The 16,792-nt window shown below is 41.9% G+C and overlaps 2 protein-coding genes and 1 non-coding gene across 3 annotated transcripts; 2 read left to right on the forward strand and 1 right to left on the reverse strand.

Annotated features, from left to right (window-relative positions):
* Positions 1–2,087: 2,087 nt before the first annotated feature.
* Positions 2,088–4,093, forward strand: LOC4344382 (pyruvate decarboxylase 3-like). The gene has a single exon (NM_001403278.1). It carries the CDS (start codon positions 2,132–2,134, stop codon positions 3,893–3,895), a length of 1,764 nt encoding a protein of 587 aa, NP_001390207.1. The 5' UTR covers positions 2,088–2,131; the 3' UTR covers positions 3,896–4,093.
* A 1,340-nt stretch (positions 4,094–5,433) lies between these two features.
* TRNAH-GUG (transfer RNA histidin (anticodon GUG)) lies at positions 5,434–5,505 on the reverse strand. The gene has a single exon. It is a non-coding gene; the product is annotated as a tRNA-His (tRNA).
* Positions 5,506–8,035: 2,530 nt separating this feature from the next.
* LOC4344385 (uncharacterized) lies at positions 8,036–16,778 on the forward strand. The gene is made up of 24 exons (XM_015791029.3): positions 8,036–8,310; positions 8,436–8,545; positions 8,881–8,953; positions 9,052–9,113; positions 9,198–9,339; positions 9,701–9,919; positions 10,032–10,098; positions 10,541–10,946; positions 11,327–11,474; positions 11,561–11,721; positions 11,978–12,077; positions 12,180–12,254; positions 12,335–12,469; positions 12,579–12,671; positions 13,133–13,315; positions 13,396–13,500; positions 14,272–14,430; positions 14,800–14,844; positions 14,954–15,175; positions 15,433–15,539; positions 15,629–15,685; positions 15,790–15,871; positions 15,949–16,210; positions 16,292–16,778. The coding sequence occupies exons 1-23, from the start codon at positions 8,170–8,172 to the stop codon at positions 16,111–16,113; spliced, it is 3,057 nt and encodes a 1,018-aa protein (XP_015646515.1). The 5' UTR covers positions 8,036–8,169; the 3' UTR covers positions 16,114–16,210; positions 16,292–16,778.
* The last annotated feature ends 14 nt before the right edge of the window (positions 16,779–16,792 follow it).

The raw sequence follows: 16,792 nt of genomic DNA on the forward strand, positions 1-16,792 counted from the left end.
TGTCCAAGCACCGTCGACGCATATGCACATTTGAGACCCACCTCTGACCACACCGTAGGAGCTTATCTCCCCTTCGACGCGTTTCTCGAAACATTTTGCCATAAACTTAAATTAGTAAAGTGTCCGTGCGTTGCTACGGGAAATTTTATTGATCACGGAGGATAAAATCTGGCATCGAAAATAAACTACGGGATCATTGGAACAAGTCGTAATATATGGGGTTTTGTCTTACACGTACACTGAAATATGCTATTTGTGAAATTTACTCTTTTTCCTTTTTACTAGTCAGGAACGAGGTGACTGGGCCTGGCTGCTCCGCGCTCGAATGCAACCAAGCCTAAAGGCCTCTAGGCCTGCATTACTTTGATCTAATTTGGGCCATATCCTTTCTCTAGGTGTGGAATAGTAAGAAATAAGTTCACTTTGATTCCCGTTGTTAAATGTTCAATCTGATTCGTATTCCTCAACCGTAATACTGGATATCAAGAATCACTCCTAACCACCATTATTAAAATGATGTAATTTAACTCCCAAGACAATATTCATAGCGGTATTTATTGACGTGGCTTGTTGACATGGTCCACTTGACTGAGTCAGCATGTGGAGCCCACATGTCATTCTCTCTTTCTTTCTCCTTCCCTTCTTCCTTATGCCTATCTCTCTCTCTCTCTCTCTCTCCCACCTTTGGCCCTTCCTCCTTTGGTTGCCTCTTCTCCACAATAGTGGTAGGATGATGAGGTCAAGCACCGGCGGCTGGCAGCGAAGACTCCTCACCTCCCTTTCCCATACTAGGGTGCAGCAGGTAGGCCCCCTTCTATGGCAACATGCCATGGTGGAGGTACTTCCAGCTACAACCTCCTCCCTTTAGCGACATCGCCAGCGAGGCACGACACCGGCAAAGGGAAGTTGCTCTGTCCCACGATGTGGCCTCTCGCGTCGGCAGTGACGGGCATCGATCGGGCTCCTCTTCACTATCACAGCTTGACTACGAGGAATAACGTCAGAAAAGAAAGGGAGAACGTAGTAAGGATGCGTTGCACGCACGCTAGAAGATAGTTGCAATAGCAACGACGGAATGGATCAAGGAAGAGCCCGACTCACAGGACCCAACAAGATGTTGCCCCTAAGCATCAATTCAATTTTCCAACGCGAGAAGGGGGTGGTTCACTAGAGTCACAGTTATTGTCATTGTAGTGAGAACTTGTTGGTGAGGGAAAATAAGGCACCCGTCTCGATGCGCCTCCTACGTCTCCTATCGAAGCTAGCAAGGAAGATGGTACATCGTCCATCATTGCCATCTGAAGAGGACGCCACTGTTGGTAGCTTGGTGAAGGGCGGCGAGCTGATGCGGAAGGCCTGCCCGGCCACATCATGTTTCCATCGTTGTCCTCCTTGGCTCTGCCATCCAAGTCGTCGGTTGTCATCCCTGATCCCCTGCTCGGGCTCGTCCCATGTGGCCGAGTGGGGAAAGGATAAGGGAGAAAGAAGGAAAGGAGGTGAGACTGATATAGGAGTCTCGCATGCCGACTCAATTGGTGGACCATGTTAACGAGTTACGTCAGTAAATACCAATGTGAATAATGTTGTGGGAGTTAAATTACATCGGTTTTAAATAGTTGGAAGAGGGTATGGTTTTATATGGTTGATGGACACGAATGGGAGTGGACTTATTTGGAATACTGATGCCAAGAACTTTCGAATTATCAGAAGTGGGACGTGAGGCCCATAGTGTTATGTTGATGGTTGGGCTTTGGATCTGCTCCAATAAGCATATGCATTCCTTCAATTCCAGCTACTGCCACACGGAATATTTTCTTGTGCCGTAAGAAGATCGATTAATTAAGGAAGGGTTGCATGCATCCGTGGGCCGTATGGCTAGCATCGATCAATGGATTGACAGACCAATTCAAATTAAATCACGGCGCCGTACGTATGCTGCCGCGCGTCTGTTGTGTAACTGACATGTAGGCCCACCGATCCCCCACAGAGGATGCAGCGAAAGCGTAGGCGACGAAACCGCGCGCGCGCATCGATCATCTTCATAATCATGCATATATATACGGGAACACGCCCACCCCCACATACTTACTGTATATAACAGATTAAGATCGATCGATCGGACAATTAATTAATGGAGAGCAACGGCGGAGGAGGAGGATCTCCCAAGGAGGCAGCGGTGGTGGTGCCGTCCTCCGGCGACGCCACCCTGGGCGGGCACCTGGCTCGGCGCCTCGTGCAGGTGGGCGTGAGCGACGTGTTCGCCGTGCCGGGGGACTTCAACCTGACGCTTCTGGACCACCTGATCGCCGAGCCCGGGCTCCGCGTGGTGGGCTGCTGCAACGAGCTGAACGCCGGATACGCGGCCGACGGGTACGCGCGGGCCCGTGGCGTGGGCGCCTGCGCCGTGACCTTCACCGTGGGCGGGCTGAGCGTGCTGAACGCCATCGGCGGGGCGTACAGCGAGAACCTGCCGCTGATCTGCATCGTGGGGGGCCCCAACTCCAACGACTACGGCACCAACCGCATCCTCCACCACACCATCGGCCTCCCGGACTTCTCCCAGGAGCTCCGCTGCTTCCAACCCCTCACCTGCTACCAGGCCGTCGTCAACAACCTCGACGACGCCCACGACCAGATCGACCGCGCCATCTCCACCGCCATCAGGGAGAGCAAGCCCGTCTACATCAGCGTCAGCTGCAACCTCCCCGCCGTCCCCCACCCCACCTTCTCCCGCGACCCGGTGCCCTACTTCCTCTCCCCGAGGCTCTCCAACCAGGCCAGCCTCCACGCCGCGCTCGACGCCACCCTCGCCTTCCTCGACAAGGCCGTCAAGCCCGTCCTCGTCGCGGGGCCCAAGCTCCGCGTCGCCAAGGCCGGAGGGGCCTTCGTGGACCTCGCCGACGCCAGCGGCCACGCGGTGGCCGCCATGCCGTCCGCCAAGGGGCTGGTGCCGGAGACGCTGCCGCGCTTCATCGGGACCTACTGGGGCGCGGTCAGCACGGCCTTCTGCGCGGAGATCGTGGAGTCCGCGGACGCCTACCTGTTCGCGGGGCCCATCTTCAACGACTACAGCTCCGTGGGGTACTCGTGCCTGCTGAAGAAGGAGAAGGCGGTGGTGGTGCAGCCCGACCGCGTGACCGTCGGCAATGGCCCCGCGTTCGGGTGCGTGATGATGAGGGACTTCCTGTCGGAGCTGGCCAAGCGCGTCCGGAAGAACACGACGGCGTTCGACAACTACAAGAGGATCTTCGTGCCGGAGGGACAGCTGCCGGAGTGCGAGGCCGGGGAGGCGCTGCGGGTGAACGTGCTGTTCAAGCACATACAGAGGATGATCGGTGGCACGGAGATCGGGGCGGTGATGGCGGAGACGGGGGACTCGTGGTTCAACTGCCAGAAGCTGCGGCTGCCCGAGGGTTGCGGGTACGAGTTCCAGATGCAGTACGGCTCCATCGGGTGGTCGGTGGGGGCGCTGCTGGGCTACGCGCAGGCTGTCCAAAAACGGGTGGTGGCTTGCATCGGCGACGGCAGCTTCCAGGTGACGGCGCAGGACGTGTCGACGATGCTGCGTTGCGGGCAGCGGAGCATCATCTTCCTCATCAACAACGGCGGGTACACCATCGAGGTGGAGATCCACGACGGGCCGTACAACGTGATCAAGAACTGGGACTACGTGGGCCTCGTCAACGCCATCCACAACGGCGAGGGGCGGTGCTGGGCCACCCGGGTGCGGTGCGAGGAGGAGCTGGAGGCGGCCATCGCGACGGCCACGGGGGACAAGGCGGACAGCCTCTGCTTCATCGAGGTGGTGGCGCACAAGGACGACACCAGCAAGGAGCTCCTCGAATGGGGCTCCAGAGTCTCCGCCGCCAACTCCAGGCCGCCCAACCCGCAGTAGTACCGCCATTACCATTCATCCTCGATCCCGGCCCCATTTGCACCTACCTGCTGCCTTTTATATATAAATTTCGATAATATTAGTATACTATATATATAGATCATATAGAATCATCGTACGAATAAATGATGGAGTGAATAAAGCTACAATTTTTAATTATTAGAAAAAAAATCCCCGTGCGTTGCAACGGGTGAATGCTATTTTAATCTTATTATTATTATTATTATTATTATTATTATTATTATTATTATTATTATTATTATTATTATTATTATTATTATTATTATTATTATTATTATATGGTTTATTTAAGGTGAAATCCACTGTGTTAAATTCGCTTGGATATATTTTTTGTTAGAAAATTATGAGCTGTAATTAGGAGTCCCACCGTCTCAAGTTTGCGAGTTTTTTAAAGAGATTTCTTGTACGATTTCTTTTGTATTTTCAAAAGCGAACAAACTTAAAACATGACTCGTACACGGATAACGTATCAAAATACCAGTAAAAATATCTTCAATTTTTATAATAGTAGAGATAATGATGTAGCTCGCGTGCTCGCTCGAAGGCACACATCGCATGTCCGTATGGCACACATAAGCATATAAAAAAAATGATGCAGCTCGCAGTCGCAGATGTGCAGCTAACCTTGAGATCATGAAACACGACGTCGAGCAGATAGGAGCACTTATGAACATATACTCCAGTGTATATGTTTCCTAGGTTTGGGCTTAATCGAAAATAGCGAATGTGTGAAGAGTAAAGTTGTACCCACGGTTCAACAATTGGCATGTGGATGTGATATTGTATAATAATAATTTGAGAACTGAAAGTGGGTGCGCTCGTTCTAATGCAATAACTTAGACAATTTATTATTGTGGTGAAACAACTTAGCAAAGTTGTTGTACTCCTTCTAATACAAGAACTTAGACAATTTATCATTTTGGTGAAACGACTTGACTATAAGCATGTGTTGTGCTGAGTGGGTGAGTTTTTTTTCATGATGTCTCGTATAGCAATCCTACTAATATTAATTTAACTTTAAGAATTACATTGCAAACCCAATTTGCACCATCGATTTGGATTTTTTTTCATCACCTTCTAAAATTCAACCAAAATATAATATTTTTTGCATAGTAAAGTTTAATTGACTTTTAGTATACTCATACAAATCCACGCTAGTATATTATCAAAATAAGTAAAATATTTAGAATAATTAAGTTGTCACATCGTTTATTAACTTATTGTATCAAAAATCGCACCCACCTTACAAGTTGTTGCACTCATACGTTTATTTATAAAATTCTTATAGACACTGAATTGCACACATCTACTAAGTTAATATACCGTACATGCAATTTACTCATGCGTGAATATCATACCAACCCAAGACTTCTTATTAGGCTGGGCTTTACCAAAATACTTATTGGGCTGGGCTTTATTGAAATTATTCTTGGGCTCTTGGGCTGGGCTTGATGAAAAATAGGAAAAAAAAATTCTTGGGCTGGGCTCGATGGAAAATAAAAAATAAAGTACAAATGTGTGGCTGCTGGGATTCGAGCCCAGGTCTCCACGGCCACAACGTGGAATTCTCACCACTAAACTACAGCCACATTGTTGGTTTAGTGATTGATTCATTTCTATTTTAACACAAATTAGTGCAAGGGCGTGATGAGGGGATTAATAAATAACATGTTAAAAAAACATCAAGAAATGTAATATGGATGCGGCAGGAAAATAAAGACCAAATTGCTGGAAACATGTCCAAATGCCCCATCTATTGTGTTATTGTGCATGTACTCCCTCCATACTCATAAAAGAAGTCGTTTAGGACAATGTTTAAGTCAAACATTGAGAATATAAATCATGAATAACTCTCAAGTTGTCGAGTTTAAAAATGTAAAAGTTATATGTATAGATTTGTCTTGAAAAATACTTCCATACAAGTATACATATATCACTTTTCAATAAATATTTTTATATAAATAAAAAGTTAAAGTTGTGTTTTGAAGACCGTGTCACTGTTCTAAACGACTTCCTTTATGAGTATGGAGGGAGTACCTTTTTATATGCGAACCTACAACTATAAGCCTGGACTTATAATGTACATTTGCAATTCAAAATAAATAAATATCAATATGTTTAAGTTATCATATTATTCTAATTCTAACTTGAGAGATGAATATTATGTTATGTTGTTGATTTCAATTGTTGAAAAAAAATTGCTATAGTTAGATACTCTGCTTGTTTTATTTGCATATTCCATTAAACATTCTCAATAGATTAGTGGTGGAGCCAGAAAATCTTCACATATAGGACTGAGCTAATAAAAGCTTACTTATTTTAATAAACTACATATTAATTTTCAAGATTATAATAAGGATAATGAAGCAAGGCATGGGGCTCAAGCCATACTCTGCCTTGCTCCCTCCATCCTAGTATATATGCTTGACGTTCTGGGATAAGACAAAAGTAAGGATGCAAACGAAGATGTAGGGAGAAAAGGGAGACGATGATTCTTATACAAGATTAATTAGGTTCCTTGGTAGGTAATAGCCATGCATAAGCCCTGGTGAGGTAGTTGACAGCTAGGGATTAAAAACTCTGAGTTGAGTTGGACAAGAAGGCACAAGTATTTTCTTCGAGCTTCCACCAAAGTTGACTCGGATCAAATTAGATGTAGGTTTATGTTGTCTTCTATTGAGTGACCACTATATCAATATCACAAGTATAAAGTACGGAATAAAAATCTTAGTCTATCCTACGACTATGTTGGAAAGCCCTAGTGAGGCCATAGATGGCTAGTTGTTTCTTTGCGCTTTCACTAATGTCGATTTGATGGGATTAGATATGTTTTGTGTTTGTTGTTCCTTGAGTTGCAAAGTGATATGTTCCTCTTGTAGATATTTTGTATTTATATCATGGTACTCATGTCTATGGAAAACTCAGGAAGTAAGTTAGACATGAATTTAAGCAGTCCTAACTCCTAAGACCACATCTCCTATTCTTATCAACGACTTTTCTTTATTTGCTTGAGCGCAAGCACATCAACAACTTTTGCGCTTGACTATAGAAACAATCCCTTCTTTCTATAAAGTTAACGCCAAAAGCTCAAACCTCATGCTTCCACGTCATCATCAATTGTGAACCGTTGGATGAATGCATTAGATTGCTTCTCAGCCATTGGATGGGACACATCATAGAGCCCAACCCATCAGGCACCGAGTGAGTCTCTTCACCTCCTTAGTGCCAAATATAGCCCACATGAACACATTGCCTAATCTCCACACACATCTACATGTATCAGGCCCATCAATCCGTATAAAAGAGATTTATGGCCGAATGCCCATTCAGTTAACATTACAATTTGTTAACTTACGTCAAACCATTTTGCTTTTTTGTAGCTTATGCTTTGAATGTGCTACCTAAATTAACTACAAAATTTAGATAGGGTTGCTAAAAAGAATTTCTCTAAGAAAGTCATTTGTTTCTTCCGTTTCTTCTTGAGATTGTACCTCCTATCTAACAAATTGATGTTAACCAAGTCCAGCAGCAACGTGCGGGGCATCCTCTAGTAGTTATTGATGTCATGGCCATATATTGTTGACATGGCAGATGATCTTTACCATCCATTGAGAGAACTTCCACCACAACACGAGGGAGTTAAGTTTTAATATAAAATGTCTAAAATGGAAAGATTATGGTGTTGCACCACATGCTGATAATAAATTAGGGTAACACAATATTTTCCAATTCCCTAAATAAACACATGCTGCTTGTACATGTGCTAACTTGTTTACATTTTTTTTTGACATCGGCACTAGTGTTATGTTAAAAGTATGAGAAATCTAAAGTTGTCACGCTAGCAAACACGATATATTTATCGAGAAAGTTCTTATATTGCATAAAAATGTTAGGTCCACCCTTCTTATATTCCCTCAACATTTGCTTAAGATAAGGTCACAATATAAACTGAAACTTATTTGAAAATTACATATTATTTAATAACCGGTGGAAGAAAAGAAAGATGAGTAATAGAATGGGGTGGCTGGGTGGTGGAGCCAGGCAGGTTTTCCGACCAGAAATCTCGCGTTCCCATTTGCTGGCTTCTTCTTCTTCTTCTTCTTCTTCTGCAATCCCCCCGACCGATCAATCCTTCCTTCGCCTTACACCCCCCTCCGCCGCCGCCGCCGCCGTCGCTTCGGTCGCCTTGCCTTTCCTTTCCTTCCTTCGCGGTCGCGGCGTCCTGTCTCGTCCTCGTGTCCCCGGGCGCCGCTATGGCGCTCTCCGCCGGCGATGTGCCGACGATGTACACAGTCCTCGTCAACTCGCTCAGCGCCGACGAAGCAGTGCGGCGGCCGGCGGAAACAGCTCTCGCGCAGTGCGAGGCCCGCCCAGGATTCTGCTCATGCCTACTGGTAAGCCATTGTGCCTCCCCCTCCCCCGTATTCATCCCTCTAGGGCTTGGCCTCTCGTCTTCGATCCATGGGGGCAATGGCGCACGCCTCTCAGGGAGCTAATTGCTGATCTGATTTTTCTCCAGGAGATCATCTCAGCTAGGGGTTTGGCTTGCCGTGAAGACGTGCGTCTGCTTGCCACAGTATATTTTAAGAACAGCATCAGTCGCTATTGGCGACATCGCCGGGATTCCTAGTGAGCCTCCATTCTATTCTATTCAACTTCACATACTTGTTTGTCTTTTGCTTTTCTGTTCGATGCGACACATTTCCGCTGGAGTCATTGACAATTCTAACTTAAAACTCAAGGAGCAGCAACTGATAGCCTCCGAAAGGAAGCATAAGCTACCATCGAACCAAATTACTTCTTCTTTTAGATCACCTATTTCACGGGGCAAATGCACCCTTTGGATATGATATGATAATCCCAACTCTGCATTTATGAAGTACAACTTCTGATTTGCTTTACATTTTTGCAACCTGTTGATTTAATCTGACATCCCACTCACCAGCCTAAATTATTTGGTGTAGTGGAATTAGCAACGAGGAGAAGGACCACCTTCGAAAAAACCTTTTGGTAAATATACGAGAGGAGAATAGCCAGGTGCACATTTTATAACATATATGCAATCCGATAACATTGAACAAATATAATATGCATTGATCGGAAATTGCTTTCTTGTTGTTGCCGCTGCAATGCAGATTGCACTTCAGCTAGCTGTACTAATTTCCAAGATTGCACGCCTAGATTACCCAAAAGAATGGTATGCCTACAACTCTTATCAACTCTCTCTCTCATATGGTTGAATAGTTTTGTACAATGCTTTCTCACGATGAATGACATTCAGGCCAGACCTCTTCTCTCTGTTGGCACAACAGCTGCAGTCAGCTGATGTTCTTGCTTCACATCGTGTATTCATGGTTCTGTTTCGAACTCTGAAGGAGCTATCAACTAAACGGCTTGCTGTTGATCAGAGGAACTATGCTGAGGTATTTTCATTCGGCAGAATCCACTTATATATGTGCATCAATACTTAGATGTGCTTGTGCTTTGTTGATTTTTCCATCTTTCCTTCAGTTTGGTGTATGTCAACTAAAATGATTGATGGACCACATTAACATATACATATTAGCTCAATTTAGCCGAGCATGTTAAGGCATCTGAAGTGCCAAGCAGGTGGATCGCTATTATGCGAGCCTGTCAATATTGTCAGATTGTTCTTCAATGATCAATAGAAATGTTGTTCATAGAACTTTCTATTGTTTCATCAATTGTTTTCTAAAACATGAGTACATGAATTTATGCTTAAACATAAAATTATGATTTCATACATCTCACTAATCTATGCAGATCACTAGTCACTTGTTTGAGTATACCTGGAACCTCTGGAAGAGTGATGTGCAGACTATATTACAGAATCTTTCTATGCTGTCACAGCGGAGTGATATAGATTCCATTTTAGAGCAATCAAATGATCTTATGTTGATCTGCGACCGGTGGTTGCTTTGTCTAAAAATAATCAGGCAACTAATATTTTCAGGATATGCAAGTGACTCAACAACCGCACAGGTAGTCATAATTTCTATTTTGATTATATCTTTTGCTCATAGTTTTATTGTTCTACAATCTTCATCAACTGGTCCAGAAAGCAAGAGCGCTAACCAACTGTTGTGCTCTGTAGGAAGTCTGGCAGGTTAGGGAAGTTTGTCCAACAGTTTTAACTGCCATTCAATCCCTCCTTCCTTATTGTAAGTTACACATTTTACTTGTAATCTTGCATTTGTTCCTTCTTTGATCGTAGTCTGACTTGACCATTTAACCTAAGTAGCCAGAAACAGCTTCAATCTTCTGAGTTCACCAAATTATATCCATTGCAAGTTATATTAAACTTTAGGTATTAATCATTGATGATGAGGGATATCCTTTTGCAACCTTTTTTGCTATTTGCCTCGGGAATTATTTAACACCAAGAAACTGAGAGTGAATTATTTCTTTGGTCTTCTAAAAAGTATGGTGAACTAAATATTAACCTGTAACACGACCCCGATTATATCTGTTATTATCAACTGAAACCTTTGTTTCTTTAATCTTGTTTCTGGTGTTAATCTTTCTGGCCTGCCAACTTACACTCTCATTCATTTCAGTTTGCTTTGTTCAAGTAAATTATCTTCTGTTACTCTTACTTGACAGATTCCTCCTACAAAGATAAGCAAGCAAAACTATGGGATTTTGCAAAAAGAGCATGCACTAAGTTGATGAAAGTCCTTGTTACCTTACAAGGCAGACATCCATATTCTTTCGTTCACCAAGCTGTTCTTCCAGCTATAGTCGATTTCTGTTTGAATATGATCACAAATCCTGAACAGGGTGGAGCATCTTTTGAGGAGTTCCTTATACAAAGTATGGTTTTTGTTAAATCAGTATTGGAGTGTAAAGAATACAAACCAAGTCCCACAGGTCGTGTGATCAATGAAAGCTCACAGCCTTTGAGTCTGGAGCAACGGAAGAAAAACTTTGGAGCAGTGGCTAGTGACATGCTGAAGATTGTTTTGCCTGGTGACCGAGTTATGTTGCTGTGCAACATTTTGATAAGAAGGTAATAATTGGAATTCATAGAATTGGCACATTTCTATAGTACCCACCTAAACTGCATGCTGTTTGGATGTGCATGTTTTGGTCCTTTTGCAAATATAACAAACTTGGGGTTTGTCTAAGATAAGATAGCCTTTATTTCAACTTGAAAAACTGCAAAACTGCTGGATATGCATTTTGAAGCTAACCATAATGATGTTCCCCCAAAAGATAGTAAAAATGACTTGCAGTATGGCATCTTTTGGCCAACTATCTATGCACATTATGTTTACACTAAGGTATCCCTGCGAGTGGAGTATGTCTCCCTTGTAGCTATGCATTATGTTCTCATTTTTGGATTTTGTTTGCCTTCTTAGACTCTGAAAGTTTCCAATTCTTGTCCAGATATTTCATTTACACAGCAAAAGATTTGGAAGAATGGTCAGAGAATCCTGAATCATTTCATCATGAGCAGAATTTGGTACAATGGACTGAGAAACAACGCCCATGCGCTGAAGCCCTCTTTATTGTTATCTTTGAGAACTATCGAGAGGTTTGTACATCGTGATGTTCTTTTGCTGTGACATGTGGGCCTATAACTGAATCTTGTAGTGCTTATAGAATGATATGTTGTTTCAGCAATTAGCTCCAGTTGTTGTTTCCATTCTTCGTGAAGCCATGGCTCTGTCTCCACCACTGGAAACAGATGTTACTGCTGGAATGCTTTTGAAGGATGCTGCTTATACAGCTGCTGGTCATGTTTATTATGAACTTTCAAATTACCTTAGTTTTAATGAATGGTAAGTTAAAAAGAGCAGCAATACCTTGTAGAAGATTGGATAGTCTTCATACATTTTAGTTAGTGTTGACATTTTTCTATGTTGAATTTAGTGAAGATGAGATTAATATTTATACAGCTGTTTGCAAACGCTCCTTGATGTTACACTTTATATTCTTATGCAGACATTCTGTATCTGAGTAAGAAAAATCAATGGCTCTATCTAATTCTAGTTCATTGTCTTTCTTTCCTTTCCTTTCCTTTTTTCATTTCTTCAGGTTCCATGGATCTCTATCCATTGAAATTTCAAATGGCCACCCAAATATGCGTATCATCCGTCGAAAGATTGCATTGCTACTTGGTCAATGGATTTCTGAGGTTTAGTTCTTTAATATTGTTCAAGAAAAACTAAATATTAATGCCAAAAGTTTATTTTGTGGGTTCCTACCTATTTAGCTTCTAATATTTTTAACTCTGCAGATCAAGGGTGACACTAGGAAATTAGTCTATCATGCTTTGGTCGGATTGCTGCAGGACAATGACATAGCTGTCAGGGTATGTTTGTATACCTTTGATTGTATACCTGTATATTCTCCCAATTATTTAATAATTTGTTCATGCTGTTAAACTTTCAGCTAGCAGCATGCTCTTCTCTGTGTTATCTTTTTCAAGAATCAAGCTTTTCAGAACTAGATTTGTTTGAATGTCTTCCTACATGCTGGACAATGTGTTTCAAGTTGACAGAAGATGTCCAAGAATTTGATTCGAAGGTTTGAATCTCCACTGTGCACCTTTATTCTCCTTTCTGTGCCAATTTGAACATCATCTTATGCGCGTGTGCATGCCCGTATGCTCACACTCTAAGGGCTTCTTTTGTAGGTGCAAGTGTTGAATTTCATTTCAGTCCTTCTTGAACATGCTGGAGACAAGGTTATTCCATTTGCAAGTCAGCTATCACATTTTTTCCAGAAGGTATGGCCTAAAGCCCCCATTTCCTTTTGTATGTACCTATATTTGTAGAATGGAATTCTCTTGTTGGCTGAACTGACTGGGCAGTATGCTCTTGACATACCATCATTTGAAAAATTTTATGTTTGGAAAGGGTTAGATGAGCGCGCCTTTGTCAATAAGCTTTCCCCAGTTTATTTTAACTTCCAATGCCGTGTAATTTTTCCTCTCCATCTAATAATACTAGAAATACCTCTGCAGTTCCATCTTATTGATTTGCTATCTTTCGTGCAATAGTTTTAGATAGCCGGTTAGCAAGTTAATGCATGTTTACCTTTTGCTTTCTTTGAGAGTAAAATCATTACAACACAAACTTTTTGTGTGGTCAGTGAGGGAGTTTATCAGTTCAATGTTCAATGACAATTCAAACTTTCCTTTTTTTTCTGCAAATTAATTAGTACTGATTTTTGAATCATTCTCCTCAGATCTGGGACGAATCTGCAGGTGAAAGCCTGCTTCAGATTCAATTGCTAGCAGCACTTAGAACCTTTATTTCTTCTGTCGGATACCAGTCGCCTCTTTCTTACCATATGCTTATTCCTATACTCCAAAGTGGTATAAACGTGGATAGCCCTGATGCTCTCAATCTTCTCGAGGACAGTGTTCTGGTAAGTAGTTCCTTACCTTGTTCTATGTCCACCATGGACTCTGCATGCACTGAAAATCTCATGATGAGTTTATAATGCAGTTGTGGGAAACAACCCTTTTGAATGCTCCTTCCATCGTATCTCAACTGCTGGATCTCTTCCCTTATCTTGTGGGCATTGTGACTAGAAGTTTCGATCATCTGGAGGTTAGAACACCCACCCTGGAAAAATAAGAAACAAAACATCTCTTTCTAGTCCTTTACATATCAAGAATATTTATGTTCAGAAGTACAATCTGATTTTGAATGTCATCAGGCAGAAACACCAAGTAAATTTGCCCTGTGTCATTTGCGGCTGTATTTCTTATATTCATGATTTGCTTCTGTTAATATCTTCTACTTCATGTGTTCATTTAGTTAAATCCATTATGTAACTTCATTTCTATATTGATTAACCTGCTATGAATTTGTGAATAAAAAATGTAAATTATTTTATCCTTTATTTTTGAATGGCCAAGTCACCCCACAAGTTGACTAGCTGTATGTTTCAACAAGATTACTACGACTTGAGCTAACCATAACGTTTATAATCAGAGTTTGATGATTATCATGTGCTCAATTTGGTATTGTCATTTGGAGGCTGCAAATGTTACTTGTTCTTCCTATGTCATCTTCTACTATCACACGACATTGATTGGATTGCTGCTAGTTTTCCCACATGCTTTACAACCATTGATGGACCATTCACAATTTTGATACCAGAACAAGATTTTGTTTCATACATCGATCCATGCAGGTGGTTCTTTATGTTAAAGGTCTCCCCTCTTGCTTCAAAGGGGCTGCATTGCGGTTTAAAAATAAAACTGCTTGTATTTTGACTTCAAATATATTACAAGTTAAAATATAATTGTATCAAATGCCCTGTTTGAAGATTTGGGGATATTTCATTTTTTCTGACGAGAATTTTTAATGACGTAGGTCACAATCAACATAATTGAGGATTACATAATTTTTGGTGGATCAGAATTTTTGAAAAGGCATGGTGCAAGCTTGGCGAACATTCTTGATACTATTGTTGGAAATGTAAACGACAAGGGTCTTCTCACTGCACTACCAATTATTGATCTTCTTATTCAGGTTACTATAATCTCCCCTTGTGAAGCAGCTCTGACTTTCTTAGTTACTACTTTTGCTTATGTTGGTAGTGGTGAATATATTAGGGCAACATTGACAATCATGAATCATCTGAGCAAAATATCTGGTAGGGTTAACATAGTCTATCTTAATTAAGGATCTAGGCTAGAAGTGTCCTTCCTGAATATATTGTGTCAGAGTTAAGGAAACGTGCACTGTCAATTAATTATAGCCATTTTATCTGTCAGAATTTTAATTGTAATGCCCTTTAATGGGATGGCGTGGATCTGTATCTCTTTCATTCTCAGTCCAGCAATTAAATTTCTTTGTTAATCCATTTCTCATCAATCTAACTGGAACTTTTGGGTGTAGCTCTTTCCTCAGGAAGCCCCACCGCTAATATCCAGTGCTCTTCAGGTACTTCTAGGGTTTGTTGAACTCCAGAATGTTCAGATGATTCAATGTATTCCCTTCCATTGTTTTGCATTTTCACTATTCTGACTTGTCCACTCATGTCAACTTCTAGAAACTTATCTTCATATGTTTGAATCAAGACGATGAACATAATCCTTCTAGGACAACTGTCCGTGCATCTGCGGGAGCGATTCTTGCTAGACTTCTGGTGATGAACACAAACTTTACAGGAAAGCTATTATCAGAGCCTGCCCTTCTGACAAGCATTCAACAAACAGGGATTTCTGTAAACAATAATCTGCTGCTCTCTTTGGTTGATATGTGGATTGACAAGGTACATCCTGTAGCATCTCTGTTTTTGTTTTAATACTTTAACCTGCAATGTGAATGTTTTGGTCCTGTTATCAGTAAAGATACATGTTTTTTGTTTAGATAATTTATACCCCCTACTTCCGTATTCTGGTATAGTACTTTAATATTCAATATCAACCTTGATTAATAAACTTTTTACATGTTTTAGTCTTTTCGATGTGAACATGTGCTTGTAAATTCTGGGATTTACTGTTTAACGAAAGAAGTATCATTGGACAGGTAGATGATGCGAATGTTATACAACAGAAAGAATATGCAATGGCTCTTTCTGTAATTTTAACTTTACATGTACCTCAAGTCATTGACAAACTTGATGACATATTAAGGTAACACAATTTCTTAGGAGTATAAAGTGAAACGTACGGTCTATTTTGTTGGTAGTTTCACAGTTATCAACTTTATGTTTTTTATGCAGTGTCTGCACTACTGTTATCATGGGGGGCCGTGAAGTGAAGACTGAGGATGATACTAGGTGTCATATTATTCTTCCATTTTGATATGATTTTGGCTATTGCGCTTCCTTAAATCTTTAAGGCCTATATCAGTTTCATTTATTGTTGATACAATGATTTGCAGTGGTGATATTACAAGCTCTTCTTGGCTTGGCAATGATAATTCAGGTTATTCTAACACAAGCAAAGAGTTGAGAAAGCGACAAGTAAGTTATTAATAGTTTTAATTCATTTCCATATACTAGTTTATCTGGTCACATAATTTGACAGTTCACTCTATCAGGTAAAGGACTCGGATCCTATCAAGCAAGCTTCTCTAGAGGACATGCTAAGAGATAACTTAAAAGCATGTGCAGCACTCCACGGGGACGCGACTTTCAATGCTGCCATCGGCAGGATCCATCCAGCAGCATTTGCTCAGTTGCAGCAGGCCCTGAATATTGCATGAGATGTTCATAGATCCTAGTGAATTCTTTGTTGTTTTGAGCAAGGTAAAGAGCGAGCGGTGCATCATGAGCCACTGGAGTGCATGTGATTCGAATACAGTAAGCAACTACCAGAGCATTCAGTACTTCAGCACCAAGCTGCGTTCCTTGATGTATTTGGCAATCCTTGCTTCTTTTCAGGTTATGCTATTGGATGCACAGCATTTTCCAGTCCTGCTGTTGATGCACTGTACTGTCGAAGGTAATATGGAATTATGGATTGTTGATTTTACAGGTGTAGATTACATTTGAGTATCAAAAGGTGGGGTAGTTCTACAGTTGTTTACCGGTTACTGTCAGTGGCAATGTTCTTCCGATGTTTTGGGGGGTTGTGTGTTGTTTGATCATCCACCCAGCCCGAGAGGTTTCATTTCACCGTGCGATACGATTGCGGAAGATTGCTCTGCACAATTTTTGTGTTTGGTGATATGGGGGTTTGGTCGTCAGTCTGAGGTTGGCAGAGTTTTTAGATCTGCTCTTCCAGAGTGAGTAAAATTGTGCATGGGATTTATTCTCGGCCCGGTTGAAAAAAATGCATGACCGGGCATCGTGCTGGTAACACTGTAATTGTTAAAAAGTATTTTGTAACAGAATAGGCATGAGGAAGTAATGCAGTACTGTTTTGAGATGGAGATTTGTTTC

This window comes from Oryza sativa, chromosome 7 (genome assembly GCF_034140825.1).
Source record: "Oryza sativa Japonica Group chromosome 7, ASM3414082v1".
Classification (NCBI taxonomy): Eukaryota; Viridiplantae; Streptophyta; class Magnoliopsida; order Poales; family Poaceae; genus Oryza; species Oryza sativa.

Excerpts from the sequence above, each read along its gene's own strand:
- LOC4344382 (NM_001403278.1), top strand. The coding sequence starts at position 2,132 with ATGGAGAGCAACGGCGGAGGAGGAGGATCTCCCAAGGAGGCAGCGGTG.
- LOC4344385 (XM_015791029.3), top strand. The coding sequence starts at position 8,170 with ATGGCGCTCTCCGCCGGCGATGTGCCGACGATGTACACAGTCCTCGTC. Across the intron at positions 13,316-13,395 it reads TTCTCGAGGACAGTGTTCTG|TTGTGGGAAACAACCCTTTT; the intron begins GTAAGTAGTTCC and ends TTTATAATGCAG. Across the intron at positions 14,431-14,799 it reads TTATTGATCTTCTTATTCAG|CTCTTTCCTCAGGAAGCCCC; the intron begins GTTACTATAATC and ends TTTTGGGTGTAG.